The 18,857-nt window shown below is 45.4% G+C and overlaps 4 protein-coding genes across 6 annotated transcripts; 2 read left to right on the top strand and 2 right to left on the bottom strand.

Moving 5' to 3' along the window:
* Positions 1-11: 11 nt before the first annotated feature.
* BDCG_01672 (uncharacterized protein) lies at positions 12-4,981 on the bottom strand. Its single transcript, XM_045417196.1, has 4 exons — positions 4,805-4,981; positions 4,196-4,581; positions 1,895-4,012; positions 12-1,831 (listed from the first exon to the last, which is right to left on the bottom strand). The coding sequence occupies exons 3-4, from the start codon at positions 4,001-4,003 to the stop codon at positions 497-499; spliced, it is 3,444 nt and encodes a 1,147-aa protein (XP_045274082.1). The 5' UTR covers positions 4,004-4,012; positions 4,196-4,581; positions 4,805-4,981; the 3' UTR covers positions 12-496.
* Positions 4,982-5,029: 48 nt separating this feature from the next.
* On the top strand, positions 5,030-8,075 carry BDCG_01674 (uncharacterized protein; the record flags this gene model as incomplete). The annotated part of the gene is made up of 4 exons (XM_045417197.1): positions 5,030-6,225; positions 6,280-6,691; positions 6,755-7,776; positions 7,939-8,075. Exons 1-4 carry the CDS (start codon positions 6,210-6,212, stop codon positions 8,073-8,075), a joined length of 1,587 nt encoding a protein of 528 aa, XP_045274083.1. The 5' UTR covers positions 5,030-6,209.
* Positions 8,076-10,159: 2,084 nt separating this feature from the next.
* BDCG_01676 (benzoate 4-monooxygenase cytochrome P450) lies at positions 10,160-15,633 on the bottom strand. 3 transcript variants are annotated; one of them, XM_045417198.1, is made up of 5 exons: positions 14,690-15,485; positions 14,019-14,602; positions 12,478-13,946; positions 11,121-12,388; positions 10,160-11,031 (listed from the first exon to the last, which is right to left on the bottom strand). In XM_045417198.1, exons 3-5 carry the CDS (start codon positions 12,532-12,534, stop codon positions 10,863-10,865), a joined length of 1,494 nt encoding a protein of 497 aa, XP_045274084.1. In that variant the 5' UTR covers positions 12,535-13,946; positions 14,019-14,602; positions 14,690-15,485; the 3' UTR covers positions 10,160-10,862. The 3 variants fall into 3 exon arrangements, with proteins under 3 accessions (XP_045274084.1, XP_045279692.1, XP_045279691.1); XM_045417200.1 differs by having other exon boundaries at positions 10,338-11,031; positions 11,121-13,946; positions 14,690-15,633; XM_045417199.1 differs by lacking the exons at positions 14,019-14,602; positions 14,690-15,485 and having other exon boundaries at positions 10,338-11,031; positions 12,478-13,031; positions 13,100-13,674.
* Positions 15,634-15,758: 125 nt separating this feature from the next.
* BDCG_01678 (MFS transporter) lies at positions 15,759-18,818 on the top strand. The gene is made up of 6 exons (XM_045417201.1): positions 15,759-16,036; positions 16,110-16,133; positions 16,250-16,278; positions 16,475-16,993; positions 17,069-17,450; positions 17,549-18,818. The coding sequence occupies exons 1-6, from the start codon at positions 15,982-15,984 to the stop codon at positions 18,274-18,276; spliced, it is 1,737 nt and encodes a 578-aa protein (XP_045274085.1). The 5' UTR covers positions 15,759-15,981; the 3' UTR covers positions 18,277-18,818.
* Positions 18,819-18,857: the final 39 nt, after the last annotated feature.

An 18,857-nucleotide genomic window follows, 5' to 3' on the forward strand; every position in this document is an offset into this window, starting at 1 on the left:
TAGAATCATTTTACACATGAGAGTTCATTACACTAAACATACCTCCTGAGCATTTGGCTCGAATATTTGAAGAAAAAGTGTTCGCACAATCAAGAACACAACATCTATTAACCAGTCTTTTGCGAGAATATGGGGCTTAAATGTACCGTATAGATATCTGATCCACGGAAATCAAAATAGGTAAAAGGACATACCCACGTTCTAAAAGAAAAATGTCGAAGTCATTGGGCAGCCAGTCATGGACGATAAATGGACTCCCTAGCACCATGTGGGATTCATAGAGTAACACCGCGGCAAACATTGAAAGACATTGCCATCCATCTAAAAATATGTATATATATTGATTAGGTTCAAAACAAGTGTGGTGTAAAGGATATATGCAAAAAATGTAATACAGGGAGCGACTGTATGTAAGTAGAAATCATATACATCAGCCGAATGAGCGGAAGGAAAGGAACAAAACAAGAAAAAACCAAGCGCCCCCGAATGCTATTCCCTATTCAAAAGTCATCTTCATATCTCCGTCTTTTCGTTCATTGTAATCGTCATCGGCCCAGGCGTTATGACTGAGATTAATACTGCCAAATCTTGGGCTGACTCCGCTGGACGGTATTGGTGATGGTGATAAATTCATAAAGGATAAGTCACGGGACAAGTCGTGGGATAAGGACGACGACGATGCCGGCGGTGAGTGTGAAGGAGGGCTGGCATATGATGAATCAAACGTCATCTGTATCTGGTCGTCATGGCCGTCGTGATTGCGCTCAACTGAGTCATGCCGGCTCCCAAAATTACTCGATGGTGCTTTTGAGGGTGAACAATGAAGGTCATTGGCTGTGGGCATCTCTGTATTCGAAGGCGTCTCAGTACCCCCTGATGGTTTTTCACTCGACGAATATCGAGGTAGAGGGGGCGGCGAATTGAGATCAATTTTTATTGGGGGCAAAGTGGATTCTAGCTGCTTCACTTCCATTTGCTCCGATGCTAGCTCGGCGCGGATAGCATCGATATCAAATAGAACATTATCAGAGGCAGAACCGAGGCTACTTTCGCGCGAAGAGTGGTCCTTCCGATCAACGTCATAAGTTTCCCACCCCTTCTTTCGGGCCAGTTTCCCACGCTTAAAGAAACCAAACTTAGCTTTGTCTGGTTCTGCTTCTGCTTCTTTCCGTGCTTCGTCAATTTCACGAATCAACTCTCGTTGTCTTTCTGAATGCTTGTCTGGGTCAGGATCTTCGATTTCGGTAAACTCATCGCTCTCAACTTCCCATCCTAGTTCACGTAGTAATCTTGGCATCGCCGCGCGATAGGCCATGTGCCCGTTGACGAACTGTGTCACATCCATATTTTCAATGCCAGGAACATTCTCAACAGGTGCAAGGCCGGCTACCCGCATAATTCCACCACTGGTTGCTCGGAATAGGTACCCAAGAATCCAGTCATTGGAAGCATAGCCATTCACAAACCTGCCCGATACGACGCTTCGCGCCTTCGTATACTCATCTTTATTTGCAACGATTGGCGAACCGAACAGATAGACGTTTTGAATTAGTCCATGGGCACCCTTGCTCGCAAGCTCTTTCAAACAAGAGAAAATTACGCGTGATCCCAGAGAGAAACCTATCAAGGTTATCGGTCGATTGCCAAGGTTTCGAGCCATGATGGAATCAGCCATAATGAGACCGGTTGCATTGGCACGGACTAGGGACACATTCCACGGATTATCAATCAAATATGAAAGCTTAGTTAGCACAATTGGGAGTTGTAAAGATGCCATTAGAGCAACAAGGATTGTGTTTCCTAGGACTTGCTGAAGACCTTGAGTGAGAGCCTAGATTGATATTAGAAACACGAAAAGTAGAAATTATCGACGCAACAGTTGCACATTACATACCTCTGTAGCGAGAATATTAATTGTATCCCCCATACTTTGAAGCATCTCCGGTTCCCAAAGGACGGAATAGATATCGCCTATGATAGGGTCGACAGTGCTGAATGGTAATCGGACATCGTCAACCTTTCCAGTCATCCATCCAGAAACAGTAACAACAAGGTTAGCCCTCTTATTATTATGTAAGGGGCGATATTCAAACGTTTTCACAGCACCGGTTCTTCTATGAGACGCTCTGACTGCAATTGTTCCACCGGTAAGAGTAGCACCCGATGCAATAAGTGCTGTTCCCCCAGCACCTCCCAGGAAGGCGCCAGTCCCCGTGACTCCGATGGTAGTAAACCCAGCGGCAAGACCTGCACCGATAACTGGAGCGAGTAATCCTGCTGAAAGGCCAATTACCAGGCCTCCACCAACTGTTGCAAGGCCCATGATCATATATCTTTTCTTTAAGGCTTGTTTCCGTCGCGCTTCCATATGTTCTGCCTCATCCCAGGTCTCTTTACTTTTCTCCTCCTGCATTTCCAAAGCATCAATCACCCGCTTTTCAAACCGGCATATTTGCGACCAGGACACATCTAAGGCATCTCCAACTCGTTCCAGTAATCGTCGTGAGCGAGCATCATATGTTGAGTCAGCAAGAAGTACTAAAAAGAGGTCGCAGAGTACAGTCCATCGAAGATCGATGTCGATCTTTTCTGACGTCGGCATTTCAGACGGGGACTTGACGTTTGGTAAATCTTCATCGGCGTGAATTTCGTATGGAGGGGGTGGTGTTGGTGGCAACGAACATTGTTCAGAAGCTACAGATGTGTCACTTGAGCCAAGGGACTTTTCCATGTGGACTGCTGATGAAGTGGGCGGTCTGGTCGAAGTAGACTCGCTACACAGAGGGTTTTTAACTCGCGAATTTTGCATAAGCGGCGGGACAAGATCTGTCGGCTGGACACCATGTTCTGCTAGCTGCTCGATCATTATTTGTTCCGCAGAATCTATATCCATATGTGCATAGAGTCGTATCATCATCTGCTGACCCCACTTGGCCATGGAATCGATGGCTGAGGCGATATATTTTTTCGAGGATCTTGATGGCCGAAAAGTCTCAAACTCTTTTACCATTTGATAGATCATTAGTCTTGTCACTCCAACGTACGCAATTCTTTGTCCTTCCGTTAGAAGATCTTTCGTGGCCTGTAGTTGCGCGAGAGGATCCCGTTGTTCGTCTTCCACCCCAATCGCATTACTCTCCGGCTCCTTAAAAAGGTATTTAGTATCGTCATCTAGGCTCGTGACTGACTGCGCATCTTCGTCGATCTGGACCCGAGTGTACCCCCTTCCAGCACCTCCCAACCCCTGGTATACAGCTGCATCGTCCTCCAGTGCAGCTCCGCGAGCAACAATCCTACCGTAGTCGTCATAGATATCAAATTCCCCCAAAGCGGGCATATCTTTCCAGTCATCTTCATCAACATTGTCATTTTCATTGACCTCATCCTCCTCCTCCTCTACAACAATACGCTGATGTGACCATTCGGAAATAACTGCCGCGCTTGGCCCGCGTTTGTGGTTTCTTGAAATTTCTGAGGTTTGGGACTGAGGCTTGTTTGAGTTCTCTGGTGCGTCAGGCTGTTTCGACCCACGTAGGGGATCTATTGTTGGTAAGTCCTCCGGTTTTTTGGAGACGCTGGCAGTTGAAGTTGGCTGCGAAACATTTCGCTCCTGAGTCGTAATATCCGATGCAGCGGTGAACGGTCCTGCATCATTTTTCGATAATCGTGATTCTTGTGTGCTTTCGTTAGAAACTGGCGGAGTTACCACATTGTTATTTACGGGCTTCGACCGACTCGCCGTGTCTGGTGGTTCATGCTTGCTTGGCCGTGGGGACTGGCTAGGGGCCCGAATAGGTAATCCAAACTCGTCAAAATCCGAGACCGGTGATCTTCCTTCTTTACTTGATTCGACAAATTTTGTGGTCTCCAGTTTATTCGTTGCTGTGTTCGAGACAACTGCCGCGCCAGGGAGTGTCAGCGCCCCATCCTCACCAGCTTGTGCTGGACCAGGGACAGCTTGGAAAGAATCCAAGGATTTCGAGGGGTCGGTAGAGGGGTTCATTATAACAGCCTGAAGAGTTATCGTTAGTGTTGATATATGCGGTTTTTTTTTTTTTTTTCGAATGGCAAAAATCAGATTGTCCGACGCATTCGTAATCCGTCAACTCCACCCTGAGATAGAACTGGCCATCGACTAAGATGGAGAAGGGTGTCGGAGCCAAAGCTTCCCCAACGCGCTGCTCATCCAACCAACCTTGTGACCTTCCACACCACCGTTACTCTCCACTCTCGGATATATTAGCGGTCGCAAACAAAATTATCTCTTATTTACGGGAAACGACGCGATGGGGGGCAGAGGGACAAGTTGGTCAACCGTCGTGAGGAGCTTGGCGAGAATTACATCGAAGGGCCTTGCGGGTGCGAAATCGTAGATCAGCACCTCATCTCCGTCTTCGTGCAATTAGGAGACTGTGTATAATGGATGTACATGTACCTCGCAGACTTCATTAGAACGAGATACTGGCGTCGGTGCTCAAATGCCCACTGCCCCCTGTTCCTCTAAAACGAGATGCCATGGCTATCCAGAACTTGGGGTTCGAGTTTCAAGGGAGCAAGGAGAGTTGGCGCGACCGGCTAAACCTAGTTAACTAGTTAACGTTACCGCAATCGGGTTGCAGCAGGGTTGGAGCACAGCCACCCATGTGGAAGCTGTGGTCAGAAACAACCAACAACCTACAGCAACCTACAGCAACCTACAGCAACCTACAGCAACCAACATGCTCAGCGTGTTTCATCCTTCAATCATGCATGCTGTTCAAGAGCTCAGAGCTCTAGTCATTAAATAAAGGATTTGGATATTTACCTGTATTTACCACTACGGGCGGGCACCTTTTTCACTTAACTGGAACCTCCAAAGAAACATAGGGATTTTTACCCGTATCCTTTGTGCAGGAAATATTAGGTATTTCCCATAATGACTCGAGAACTTGAGACTCCATGCTGCCGGTATTCAGTTTTGCCTGCCGAATGTACCCTCACCGCATCCTAAGCAACGCGAAGACCCTATAATTCGGGAGTCTAGGAGTTACAAAACTCTCAGGGACTTCCTTTCTTCTAAGTCCCAGGTGAGTAGACATTTCGATATTGGAAGCACCAACTGCACTTGAACTGCATGTATAGCTAGAAACGAACGTCTGGTTCATCGGGCTGAATTCGGCTCTTTTCCCGCAAACGAGTAGGTTTTTGGAAGCCGATTTTTTCTGGGGTAATCTGGAATTCAACTCTGGTCCGATCGAACAATGGATCGAACATAGTTTCAAAGGCCTCCCTTTGATATATTGCAGGTGGTATAATCCTGTTGGCGCCAGGCTTGGATAAGGCGTCCTGCTATCCACGGTTCTACATGTAAGTTGGTGGTGTGATGGGACCTTACTCTCTCGGGTGGGAATGTTGGTAGATCGAGGAGAAATAGCGGACCAAGACTGAATTAAAGATGGGTGTTCAATCAACGGCCATTTATTATTCTTACCGACAAATGAATAGAGGATCCTCAAAAGATACTATTCCTAGGGCCCCGAAGGGTCGTCATTCGATGATCTCCATAACTTTCACTGATACCTGGGGAGAATTCCTTCTGCTTTGGAAATAATATTCCAACAAAGAAATTTCCGCTCTGGGAGCTACATCAGCTTGATCCCCCACTCGACACCTCCGGGTTCTTGAGAAAGGTCCGTTCCATAAACCCCAGGCGGGAAGATCAGGTGATCTGCAAGCTCTCGAGCAAAACGGGGCGTCAACTTTGTTCTATCAAACACGATGCTCCTCGCTATATGGCTTGGGTTCTTACCGGGTAGTATTCTGCTTCAAATTCAGGCCCTCGCCTCAGGGAGTGAGGCTCAAAAATGAATGGCGATGTCAATTAAACCAACATGCCGGAAGAATTACTGCTGGTAAACGAGGCGAAAATGGGCTTCGCCTTACCCATGATATGTTTCGCTCACCACATTATTAGCCCTGACGCTGGACGTCTACTCTTAGTGGCTCTGCTCATTATATCTATCCAGCCTCGATCGACCCGTTGATTGACATTTCCCTGAACAATTCTTAGCCGTCGCTATGATGATATCTTTGACTTACCTTAACACTTTCATCAGAAACTAAACAGACCGAATTCTCTCATCTCTAGCAATCGAGGCCTTTTGGACTCTTAGTTACATCTTTACTGTGGTACAGGTTAGAATTCTTGTCATATCGATAAGCGGCAAACCATGTCATCAGAAATAGGTACGACTCTCTTATTTAATCCCAGCTCGCCGAAACTAACAGGTATCAATCCAGTCTCTATCCTCCAGGTGGTAAAGTTGGGCTTCAAGCTTTCCATCTCATTCAATACCGTCGCCTGCAAGGTAGCAGCTTTCGGCATAGATGTTCATAGCATCGCTAAGGGCCTCTCTCTATACGTGGCGGCTTTGAAGCAGGTCGGGCAAACCCTCCAAGCGAAGGATTCTCCGCATTCACCATTAGCTTTGCGCGTCGCAAAGGAAATTAGTGAACGGGGCAACACAATATTTAATTTCTTTGCGAAAATGTTGGACAAAGCTCAGCGAAATGACGGAGACTTGATCCAGGAGCGATTCGCGCGCTGCTTCAGGAAACGCCATGTTACATATCTGCTGGCTCTTCTTGACGCTTTGAAGTTGAGCCTTATTGTAATGTTACAAGTCCTGCAACTTGGGAAGCTTATCAGTAGGTATGGTAAAAGTCTTTATCGGTTACTCTTGAATATACACCTAGAAAACTAATTAAGTCACAGCAAGGCACCAAGCTCGATACCTAATTACATCGTTCAAGGAGAGCGTGACGAAGTCCAAAACATGCTAATCGTCCTACACTGGTCGATATCTCGTCTTGATCGGTTACGTTACTCCGCTATATGTGAAGCTGAGGAATACAGTCGAAATGCGAGATATCAGGGCTTATCTGATTCCCAGCTCAACGGTTCTGGCCCACCTCCGCCATCCACTATACCAACAATATTGCCTGCATTATCGTTCAAAGATCTCAATAGCTCCCTCTCTCCAATATCACAGGATGTCACGGGAACGGTTCATGTATCCTCCCAGGCAATTGATCATTTAATTGCCCAGTGGGCACAGGTGGGTGGATTCCGGGGATTATCCGGAGAGGAAGCGCGCCCACAGCGGCATGTGACATTTGCATCCGACGTGGAGTCTAATAGCTTCCGCGACGGCCTAGAAGGATGTGAACGTCAAAAGGACCACCCAGAAGGCGCTACCTCCAATCGAAGGAGACATTCTCAAGAAGCAAGGAAACCTGCAACTGAATTTCGAAAGGATAATTCTAGCTTACAAGCTCAAGTTGAAACGGACAGTGAGGAATCTAGTAATAATGATACCCCAGCTACTCGAAAGGATAATTCTAGCTTACAAACTCAAGTTGAAACGGACAGTGAGGAGTCTAGCGATAATGATATCCCAGTTAGACGCCGAAAGGTCAGATTTTCTCCTAGTGGCAATACTTCGGCAACAGAGGAAGGAGGCCATCACAGAGGAGACGGCGGACATGTCAATTACACAAACAAAGGCAAACCAAAGACCTCGCCATCCCAGCGCCGTATCCCAACTCCAGAATTTAACATGCATAACCAACAAACCGCTGATAGACATCCCCGCCCACCGCGAAGAAGCCCGCGGACCTTGCCACGAGCCATTCCTGAACGAGAACCGCAAAAATATGGGCATATCTCCAACTTATCGCCCTGCAATAGCTCTGATTCCTTGGTGTCCGGCCTCTACCATCCGCAATATCCTTCCAGTACATATCTTTCTTCTTCACCGTTACACCCCACACAGCGGCCATCATATCCGCCGCAAATAAATACCAGCAACCAACTTCCTCAAAGTCCTTCCTATTACGCAGAACATGCCCACCATCATTATCAACACCACGACTGCTAATACCCTTCGCATGAGGTAGCCATGACTACGCTACCCGTTAAGGTGCGGTCCCCAGACAAAGACAACAGCACAGAGCGGCGAAAGAATCTCAAGCGACAAGTTATAACGGGCATTCCGGTGGGAAGTGCCATTCCAACGGCTGTGAAAGCGTTTTGAAGATCTGTCGATATGAATTTCCCCTATCCAGTATTGTAGAACTTCTAAGGACAAACGTGTATATTTTTACTCCTCCAACTCCAAAGAACGTGTCAGTTTTTTTCTTTTTCGTGTGATAGTTAGACTTATCTTTTTGGCATTCCTACCTCCATTTTCTTTCGGTATTTCCTTTAACATTAAGTCTACGGACTGTCCTAAACTACTTTATTGGAAATAAGGGCTTTTCGGTATTAGACTGAACTATTTGGTTAACTTTTACTGTACATAAATCATCTAATTTCACTTACTGAAACAGATACGTTACCTGACTCCCCCCTTGTGTCAGCCATTAGTAGCTCTCCAGCACGCCACAGGTACAATAAGACTCGACGAATAGGATAGTGTCTTGTAGCTGGATTTGGTTTTACCAACCGTTCTTGGCCCACCCGTAAATTCTATCGATCCCTGACCGCGGTCTGTACCCGACCTCATGGCAGGTTCCTGAAGCCGCTACCCAGCTTTCTATTGGCGTGTTCAACATTCGAAGTTTGAAGGCCTCGACTTAAGTGTGCTTGCCGACCTGACGAATGGGCGGTGGCACCTAGTGTTACCCTATGTGCTCGTTTCATTCTTTCTTCAGCTATAAAGGGGCCTAGCCTACGGAAGTTGAATTTTTGATAGCCTGATATATCTATGTTAACTGCTTTTGTCTGAGAATTGTTGTTTCTAAGGAATCCTGGCATCTCTTTTGCTTTGGATATGGCTTGCAATTGCCCAGCAGGTTTGCTGCCATGTTGATTGTTTGAGTGTGCGGACCAAAATGGAGGCACACTTTAGTGGTGCCGCGGAAGGCCCAGAAGAGAAGTATTTTCGTGAGTGTGTCCCCTATTGTTATTCAAAACTAAGGGGAAACTCACCGGCATTCTACAGATGAATCAGTGTACCTGAGAACTAACCTCCACGGGATATCCTAAAACCATCATCAAAATTTCACTATCATTATGACGAACGGTATGTTGAAGGTGAAAACCAAAGATTCCCCGACAAGGTGAAATGATACTGAACAAAGTTTCGATTTGCTTCCGAGATTGTTCTACAATACTAGAGCATCCCTTATATGAGGGCTTTGGTAAAGTCATAACTTTCAACCATGACAGATGTTGGAGCAGAAACATGGCTTATGCATGGGACACTACGGGAGAGTCGGTGGAACCATCAGGTTATGTATCTCTTTACATCAATCTATTTAGTTACTTGCAACTACTAACTACTACATTCTTGTTTATAGATCTTACTATGGGATAGAGATATCAATGTCCAAGTCTCAGAGGGAAGAAGGATTTCCTCTGGAAGTATTACAATATGACTGAGTGCCATCCATCAGCCCTTGAGTGGGCTGAGGGACAAAGGATTGGAGTTTGCTGATGACAAGCATACGAAGGGACGTTGTGGCCGGCTATCAACAAACTTATGAAGCGGGCAGCCAAATTCCATGAAACCCAGTTACAACGACTTCAAACTCATCTCCAAGGTAAACCCTACATCGGCTTCCAGACTCTACTGAGCTTCCCTTAGTACCCGAACCCGTCGTGGGCTGATTGGGACCAAGTTGTGCGTGAGTTCCGAATGGACATGGCTGAAGTCGCCGAGCTGGATACTACTCTTGCTCAGGATTGATTTGATTAAGAATAACCGCGATATCGCAAAATGTGTATCAATTATTTAGTTACCGCCTAGAAATTGCAAGGCGCTTTCATGTCTTTCACGCTTGAAGAATCGGCACTTGTCTCGACGTTTAGAATGAAGAAATGAATATACTATGAAACCCCTTTTGCTCTACATGTTTTTTTATCCTAGGTTTGTCTTTTCCTGAACCTTCGCCTCTGTAAAGTTTTGTTTTCTCATATGTGAGATATATGCACATCTATACAGAGTAGTTATCACGAGTTAACAAAGGGTCAAGGACAATTTAGGTTGATCAAATATTGTAGATAATTATTGAACCCTGATAGGTCTTCGAGCTTTGCCCTCAGGGTCTATTAGAAAATAGAATAAATATATGAAATACTTGAAATGAAAATCACTCTACATTGCACATGTCTCACAATCGCCAGGGTGGTTGGAAGGTCGTGTGATCAGACACAAAGAAACCTAACTGGCTAGATATTTATTTAGTTAGATGTATAACATGATGACTCTCCGAACAATAAGAAACACCACTTGAAGTTATAAATCCCAGCTATTGTCCCTATGGTATTCTAGTTTAGCCTGTCAAATGATTAAGTTTCTTTTGTTTTTATTATTTTATTATTTTCATTTCATTTATTCACCCCCTTCTCTCCATACATGACCATTCTAACACATTTTTTGAGTGCAGGTGTGTAGGCATCAGCTCTCTTGATGATAACTATGTACCTCTCAAGCTGTGGACACACGTATCTGACCCAGTCCATCAGTAATTGTTGACTAGCAGACAGTCAGAACCGCCGAACAGTGACCTAGCTTGTTTCCAACAACTGTCTACATGTAAAAGATCGGTTGGTTTTGTATAATTTCTTCCCTTGACAAATAGCAACAAAGCAGTAAAGGAGGAAATGCAAAGCAGAAGAGGAAATCACAAAAATGAAAAGTCAACGCCATTTTTTTCCTGTCCAGCCAAATGGACAACAGATCATCAAGTCAATGAGGCGAGTAATGACTGGGGCTATATCTGATTTAGTCCATGTACTTGTATTCCAATATTTATTGGGGGAATGATGTAATATCATTTTAAAAAGCATAATGTAAAAATAGTGGAAAGAAAGCTTGCTACCGCCTAACAGGTTTCGCTATTACTTTAAGCGGCCGCCTCGTCCAGGTTTGATAGTTGGGCATCTTGTCCCAGGAGTCTTCCGCGCCGTCATCTTCGGGCAGAAGTTTCAAGTTAAAGTGCCAGAGAACTTTGGCTAGGATAAGTCGGAGTTCGAAATATCCCATCCTGTGAATAAAGTTAGTGGTTAAACCATCTAGTGTAGGAAAAACTGCGAGAGTGGAATGAGAAACTAATTCCAAGTAGGAACTACGTACTTTTTCCCTGGGCAGTTGTGTGGGCCGTAACTAAACGGAAGGGCAACTCCCTTTTCATCCGTTGCAAAAACAGGATTGCCGCCTTCCGATTCGCGAAGCCATCTTTCTGGGATGAAAGAATCCGGCTGGGAGAAGTATTTAGGTGAACGAAAGAGAGCAAATGTTGCAACGGAAACATTCGTACCGCCGGGGACAAACTCGCCGCAAATAGTTGTACCGCTCTTTGGGACTATTCTCGGTAATCCGTTGGAGCAAGGTGGATAATATCGCAGTCCTTCCTCGATACACGCATTGAGGTAGGTGCGCTCCAGAAGAGAATCGTATGTGATTTGATCAGATGAAGTATACGCTGACCGGATTTCGGTGATCAATTTCCCCATTTTTTCGGGGTTCTTGAAAAGCAGGAAAGTTAGAGCGCGGAGTTGCGTTGCAGAAGTCTCGCTGCCCCCAAAAATGAGAATAGGAGCGTTTGTGTGGAGTTCCCCTAGATTGAGGCCCTTGCGGCTACCCCCATCCAACAGGTGTCCCATCATGCCTACGCGAGCTTTTTCGTCGAGCTCTAGGTAGCGGTTTACCTTTTGCGCTGTAAACAGGAAATGAGTGTCCCGTAACGTGTCGAGGATCTTCGAAGGCACAAATGCCCAGAGAGCTCGAAACCATAGATATTCATTTAGGACATTTGTGAAAGCAAATGCCTTGAGAAAGCCGTGAATAGACTTAACCCAAGGCACATATTCCGATGTCGACAGCATTCCGAGGGATTCACCAAAGAGAAGGTCGCCCATCATATCAAAGGTTGCAAAGTTATACCAATCACCCAATGCCACAGGCTGTCCTTCAAGCCCCTTCAATCTCTTTACCAGCAAGTCAGCGTGGCTAATGAAAAGGGCCTCTTTCTCTTTTAGAATTTTCTCCGTGAACATAGTCGCAAGCATCCGCTTTTGTCGGCTGTGGGTATCTCCCTCAGCCGTGACAACAGACTGGGCGCCTTCTTGCTCCTCAATACCGCTCGCAGGTTTGGTCATTTCCACTTTGGCCTGGGTGCCGTAGATATCACGCCATCCCTGAGCATGGGCAAAGCTAAGCTCATTGGAAGCGATGCGGACAATTTCACCATACTTTCTATGAGCATTAAAGCGAAATTGTGCTTTCTGGCCGCGGAAGGTTGCCCAAGTTATGGGTATTCTACCCACAGCTAGGTACTTTGGGCCTGGAAACTTATTCAGGGGATGGAAGTAAATGTTATAAATCGCATTTCCCACAAAGTACTATAATCTCTCAGAAAATGGTTGAATTAAAACAATCTGTCAGCGTTTTCAAACGCTTCTATTGGACGGGCAAGTTAGATCAAACATACAAGTAGAAGACCAACGCCACAGGTGGTCAAGGTGATATAGCTGTCCACTAATCCCATGGCCAAAGCAAGAACGAATAAATTTTCGTTTTGGTAATATTCTCTAGGCTGGAATGATCAGCTACTTTTTGAGAAATAGATGGAGGAGCGCAAAAAGATTTGGTGGGATGGATTTTAGACAGCAGACAATGTTCCCCAACATCCTCTATATATAGTTTATATCTGGCCTAGGCCTGCAAAGGGGTTCAAAGAATGAAGGAAGATCACAATAAGCTTCACGCCAACGCCAAACCTTCATGTGGCTATCTGCAGCCGAAGATCTGCTGCAGGGGCTATCTGCCCTAGGAGAGGCCCATTCAGACGGAAGTAAACGTAGTAAGTTTGTCCATGACCGGCCAAGTGACCGTTTTCAGGAAGTTGGGAACTGTAGCTTATCCACAGTGTAGAAATTCCGAAGGTTGTTCAGCCCACTCTGAAGCTTGTGATAAGAATAATGCTGGGCGGCTTTGGCGGACGCCGATGACACATGAATGACCCAAGGACATCGCCGTTTTGTACTTTTGTATCATTGTTAAATAATTTCCTCATCTCGGTGGGGTTTTCTCATTGTGCTCTGATAACCAACTTTTTGGGAATAACTTCTTGTCGGAATGTTTTGTCTGAACATCCGCAACCCTCACGGAGGTAGATGTCATTTCGACATCTTTGTCATAGTTATATCAACAGGTTGACATTTCTTCAAGTTGTTTCAGTATGCCATGGACGTGAAACGAACGTTCATGAAAGTAGTAAGGTAAATAGCCCAATGTATAAGTTTTGCTCGTGCAAGACCCCAGACTGCTATTAAGGTTCGAAAAATCTCAAGGCAGTCGATTTCAAAGATATAAATATTCGTCTATAGGATGATGTATGGAGTGACCTCATGCTCATTCCACTATTATTGTGATGGCGAATATTGTCTGAGAGGCGTGTATCTACTTTCCCTCCACCAGTCTTTCCCGATTGGTTGAACTTAATCCTGTATGGAACAGAGCGCAGAATAAGAAAAAATGCGAGCCTCACCAAAATTACGCTGTAGATGAACTAGATAAATAAATTGCAAATCCGGAATTACCCATTGTTGTTTCTCTGTATTTAAGAGCCTGTTCGTGGCAAACATAGCAGACTTTTCAGGCTCAGCATCTGAGAGCATAAAGAGTTTTATTCTTTCCGATTCCACATCCAGTCCATGACAAGTCAATTTTATTTTATTTTTAATTTTTTTTGCCGAAACAAAATGTGGCCGGAAAGATTGTTCCGCTGTGAATATCGTGTTTTTCCCTGACCCGTCCCAATCGTAGTGGAAATATAGGGAACAAAGGAAGAAGCCGACAAACTTAACCGGTTTTCACTGGAGGCCGTTGGGAGTCGGACGACGTTGCAAGTTCGGGTAACATTTGGCAGTTGACAGTGGCTCGGATCTCCCAGCTGGGCTTGGTATAATTTCAGTATCATCATCTCTTTCAATTTTATTTTTATTTTTTATATATCTATATATATTTTACCTGGATCATCATTTTCAGGTATGGCGTAGCCCCAATGTGCAAACAGTACAGCCATGTACACCGTAAGTTACTCCGCACAGATCAGTAAAGAGCTTGCGTTGATGAAAGAGAAAATCAGAAAGTCAATTGGCTGAGAATTTGCTAGGAAACATGCGTTGGACAATAATAAGCTTCTGAGTGGCTGGATTGGCTTGTAAATTCAAAAATTCCTTACTATTGTCCTTGAGTGCCCTCCTCGCACCTTTAACTAGTAATCAATTTCGGATCTAGGCTCTGAACCTCAAATTTCAATCCCTTGACGAATGGTGGTTGCTTTGATTTCCTGTTTTTCACTCTGTTTTTCTTTGATTTTTGCGAAAAGGAAGTGCCAATAAGTTTCTAGTACTCACCGACACCACATATCTGCACAGAAACTGGGTTAGCCACGAGGTCTTGACGATTCGGCGGCTTATACATCAGATGGGAGGTGCAGACGCAATATAACCGGACTCTTGTCGACATATTAAAATAATGAGTCTGTATCCCGTCCCTTTCAGGAGAATACTACCATATGTGCGTAGAGAAGAGTTTCCACTATAAGTGCACTGCATGCCACGCCTATGGATTAGGACGGAATTCGATATCTCGTAGATTTGTCGGCCAGTTATGTTTTTAGGGTAAGATAAACTTACTGAGAATTGGCACATCAATTGTCTGAAAGCTGTACTGCAAGCTGCTGTGCAGAGACTGCTGGAAGGATATGCCGAGCTGACTTTCCATCAACATCACCAAGAGTTGCAATAAAGAAACTAGACGGCAGTACGGAGTACTGGTCTGCAATCGGATCTAGCTAAGACACGTATGGAGAAAAGGGATAACTTTTTTTGGTTTGAGATAACCATGGCCACATCATGCTTGGGGCTGCAGCGAGCACGGAGAAAGGATAGAAGCGGAAATTCCAGAGCATATATGACTGCGGTTCCAGGGCCACGAACTTCAGCTCATAAGAAGGGCTACTCAGTGGGGGTGGGCAACATCAGATTCATACGGGAGGGTTTTAAAACAATGCCATATCCCTCCAGGCTTCCCAGGATGGTATTTTGATGTCAACCCCGTTGTCAAATGGTCCATTCACAGGTTTGTCCCATTCTTGGACCATGATGAGGCGGTGTCTATGGTGGGAGACCTCAGACAGGAGGAGCACTCACGCTACCAATGGAGCATTTGGTGGGCATACGCTGCGTAAGCCTTGCTGCAGGCAAGATATCAATTGGCTTGTTCAATTGACACAGCAAGCGCTTTGTGTGGCAGGCTGGACGGGCCGCCGCCGCACCAAGGAGGTCATGGCGCGGCACCGAAAATGTTCCCTTCCCCCACTTGGCGTCTACAGAGGTTTGGGGAACTCAGGGAGAAGTACAGAGTACTCCGTAGGGCTACATTCATTTCAACAGTATTAACTATATGTTCATAGATATGTCGAGATTCTCCTAGCGGATATAAGAGGATTACGGATTACCATCACAAAATAATGAGGAAGTTGTGGTGGAGCATTGCTATCAAAGCTTCCCTGCCCTGCCACACGCCCATGTCCCACGTCCAACCGGCTTGGCAGGAATGGTTCGGAGGCAAAAACGCCCTACGTTAGGTCAAAGCCGAGACCAACCAACGGGATGGTAAGAATTAGCTGGTAGTTGGGGGGTTCGGTCATTATAAATCACTGGCTCCTTTCCTCGGCTTATATCTTTTTTTTTTTTTTTTATTACATTTCCCCCTCGTTTCAATTTCCTCGCCCATAGACGATGTTTGTGTGTTCCTGCTCATCCAAGAATTTATGTTGAATTCCATAGATCTCTTCAATGCAATCCATCTCAAATTCTAGAACCCGAAGCTGTGAGCCCTCACGCTTGAATTACAGCACTTTCTTTAATTTGCCCAGCGCAAAACATATATAACTATTTCTGTCCAACTCCAACCAGCAGCCATCATGGATCCCAAGACCCAAAAGCCGAAGCTGCCGGTGCAGCAATTTATTGTATTGTGTATGTCAACATGGATCCTGTCATATAACTAAATGCCCACAAACAGCTAACTGGCTGGACTTCGTGATTGTAGCAATATGTCGATTCGCCGAGCCTGGTAATTTCCCTATCCCTCCCCTTATAAAAGAAAACACTTATTTTGCTTTGTATTGAATAGGAGGAGACTTTCAATCATTTGGAGTTAAGATGTTGATCTGTGTTACGCCTTGCCAGTTATTTTCACCTCCGTATTTCCATATCTTGTATGTACGAACCCTCTATCGTTTCGTTCACCTTAGTTCTGCCTCATTTTTAAGTCTTTTTTGAGTTAAACTCAAAGATGCAGAATGCTGTATTCTACATAGCTTTATATATGCCATGAACCCTTTCTTTTGAATCAATCAACTTACATAGACATGGGAACCGTTTCTGATCATCATTTACCAACACTTCATACAGCCCGAAATGATACGCAGCTTAGGAGTCAGCGACAACGAAGTCGCCAAATGGGTCGGATTGACCTCTGCAATATTTTCAGTGTGCCAAGGCCTAACAGCCGTAGCGTGGGGTGCGGTATCTGATCGAATCGGTCGAAAACCAGTCATCATATCTGGTCTCTGCATCACAATGTCTTTTAGCCTATTGTTTGGTTTCTCAACCTCACTACCCATGGCTATCCTGGCACGAGCCTGTGTTGGATTGGGCAATGGGAATGTGGGCATTATCCGGACCATTGTCGCGGAACTAGTTCCCGAGAAGGAACTACAGCCCCGTGCTTTCAGCTTAATGCCGCTGGTGTGGACGATTGGGAGCATATTCGGCCCTGCATTTGGCGGGGCGCTGGCTGACCCTGCTAAGAGGCACAAGGAGCAATTTGGCCATAGCAAGTTTTTCAAGAAGTACCCCTATGCGTTGCCCAATATGGCTGTGTCTGTTTTCTTTATTATTGGGATACTCACAGGCCTGTTGTTTCTTCAAGTACGTTCCTGTATTTTCCATCTGCCCCCCCCCGTTTCCGAGTGACATGGCATGATACTTACCTACTTGAATTAGGAAACCCTCGCATCGAAAAGGGGTCATCAAGATTGGGGCTTGACTTTGGGGAAAATGCTCACAAGACCGTTTGAGAGACGAAAGGAGCAGAAGACCGCTCGTGGCATCGTGGTAAACGAAGAAGATGAGACCACACCGCTCCTCACTTCTCGCGAGCCTCAGGCGCAGCAAGGCAGTAAAAAGAGCGACTCTCCAAACTTGCCATGGTCACAAATATTGATTCCCCAGTCAAATCTCGTTTTGCTTGCTTATGCCACTATGTCCATGCACACTGTGGCATTCGACTCCGTATTCACCGTATTTTTAAACCATAAGTTGCAGGACTACGGAAACAACCCGGACGTGAATCTGCCGTTCAAGTTTTCTGGCGGTTTCGGTATCGGTACGTGCATTGTTCTTCTTTTTCCTGTTTTTGCCCCCTTTTCTTTTTTTTACGTTTCTAGCCATTCTTCCCGTACATTTACTTAAGTTTTGTTCTAGACGCCCAACAAATCGGCATTCTTTACACTATCAACGCCATAATCGGCATGTTAACCCAGTTTTTCATATTCCCGCGCGCTGCTCACCGTTATGGGGTTCTCAACTGCCTCAAAGTCGTTTCCGTAATATTTCCAATGACCTATCTTTTGACGCCTTTTACTGTGCTCTTCCCCTCCAACGCCTCCCGCCAGATAGCAGCATTCCTACTTATGTGCTCTAAACTTGCCTGTGTGGTGTTCGCATTCCCATGCTCCATCATCTTGCTGACGAACTCCGCCAAAAGCATGAGTATTCTTGGTAGCTTGAACGGTGTTGCCACAAGTGCGTCTGCGGTAGGAAAGGCGATAGGTCCAGCGATCCTCGGAGGAACCTTTTCGCTAGGCGTTAAGAAAGGGTATATGATTTTACCCTGGTGGACTTTGGCGTTCATAGCGAGCCTGAGTGCGTTGCCGGTATTTTGGTGCAAGGAGAATGACCATTTTAGTGAGAGCGCAGATACGGATGGGGACGATAATGGACTTGTTACTGCAAATGGAAATGAGGTAGAGAGGGGTGAGGCATCCCATTACCAGGAAGATACCGATGGAGAAACTCGAGGATGGGAAGACCGCGAGACTTTGAAGAAAGGAAATGCTGGTGGTAATGGCTTTGTTCGATCAGATCAGCAATACCATAAGGGCGGGTTGGGAGGGCGGCGTGCGCACGAAAACGGACAGGAGGACGACTGACGGGACAGGGGGGATGCTTGACCGTCGACAACTCGTCGCCATTTCTCAAACCCGAGGGGCAGGTTTGCTGAAAAGCAAAGATCGGAGGCTGCTCAAGCGGTATACTACCTCCATGCGTCGTCGCTGGAGGGAAGTCGAAAAAATTACTAAATAGTTGACTCACTGGCTGCGGGGTAGGATTGAGTCACGCCTGAAAACCCATGAGCGAACGATACAATCTAACGAAACGAGATTTTAAGAGCATGGCCGTCTTGATGTACTGACGACGTTATACCTAGGCACATGAACGACCTTTGATATACTGTCGGTGTCATTGACAGCTGAAAGATTAGAGATTTAACTAGAATTGAGTAGCTCTGATGTTATTCTTAGTGAGAATCTTTTTTTTTTTGTCTCACATAGAGCGACTTGGTGAATATATACACGGCATCAGTGTTTATACGGCATACAATTGATGCAGGAAATGTGCAATATGATTGTTTATGTACTGCTAAAATAATTAATAATAATAATAATCAGAAGAAGAAGAAGAATAATAATAATAATAAGAATAATATTAATAATATTAATAAAATTAAAAT

The sequence above is a fragment of the Blastomyces dermatitidis genome (assembly GCF_000003525.1).
Source record: "Blastomyces dermatitidis ER-3 genomic scaffold supercont1.2, whole genome shotgun sequence".
Taxonomy (NCBI): Eukaryota; Fungi; Ascomycota; class Eurotiomycetes; order Onygenales; family Ajellomycetaceae; genus Blastomyces; species Blastomyces dermatitidis.

Coding starts and splice junctions, on each gene's coding strand:
- BDCG_01672 (XM_045417196.1), bottom strand. CDS start 4,003: ATGAACCCCTCTACCGACCCCTCGAAATCCTTGGATTCTTTCCAAGCT. Junction 1,832..1,894: donor TTAATATTCTCGCTACAGAG/GTATGTAATGTG, acceptor ATATCAATCTAG/GCTCTCACTCAAGGTCTTCA.
- BDCG_01676 (XM_045417198.1), bottom strand. CDS start 12,534: ATGGGATTAGTGGACAGCTATATCACCTTGACCACCTGTGGCGTTGGT. Junction 12,389..12,477: donor GTGGCGTTGGTCTTCTACTT/GTATGTTTGATC, acceptor GAGAGATTATAG/TACTTTGTGGGAAATGCGAT. Junction 11,032..11,120: donor CACAACTGCCCAGGGAAAAA/GTACGTAGTTCC, acceptor CTTTATTCACAG/GATGGGATATTTCGAACTCC.
- BDCG_01678 (XM_045417201.1), top strand. CDS start 15,982: ATGGATCCCAAGACCCAAAAGCCGAAGCTGCCGGTGCAGCAATTTATT. Junction 16,037..16,109: donor GCAGCAATTTATTGTATTGT/GTATGTCAACAT, acceptor TCGTGATTGTAG/CAATATGTCGATTCGCCGAG. Junction 16,134..16,249: donor ATGTCGATTCGCCGAGCCTG/GTAATTTCCCTA, acceptor ACGCCTTGCCAG/TTATTTTCACCTCCGTATTT.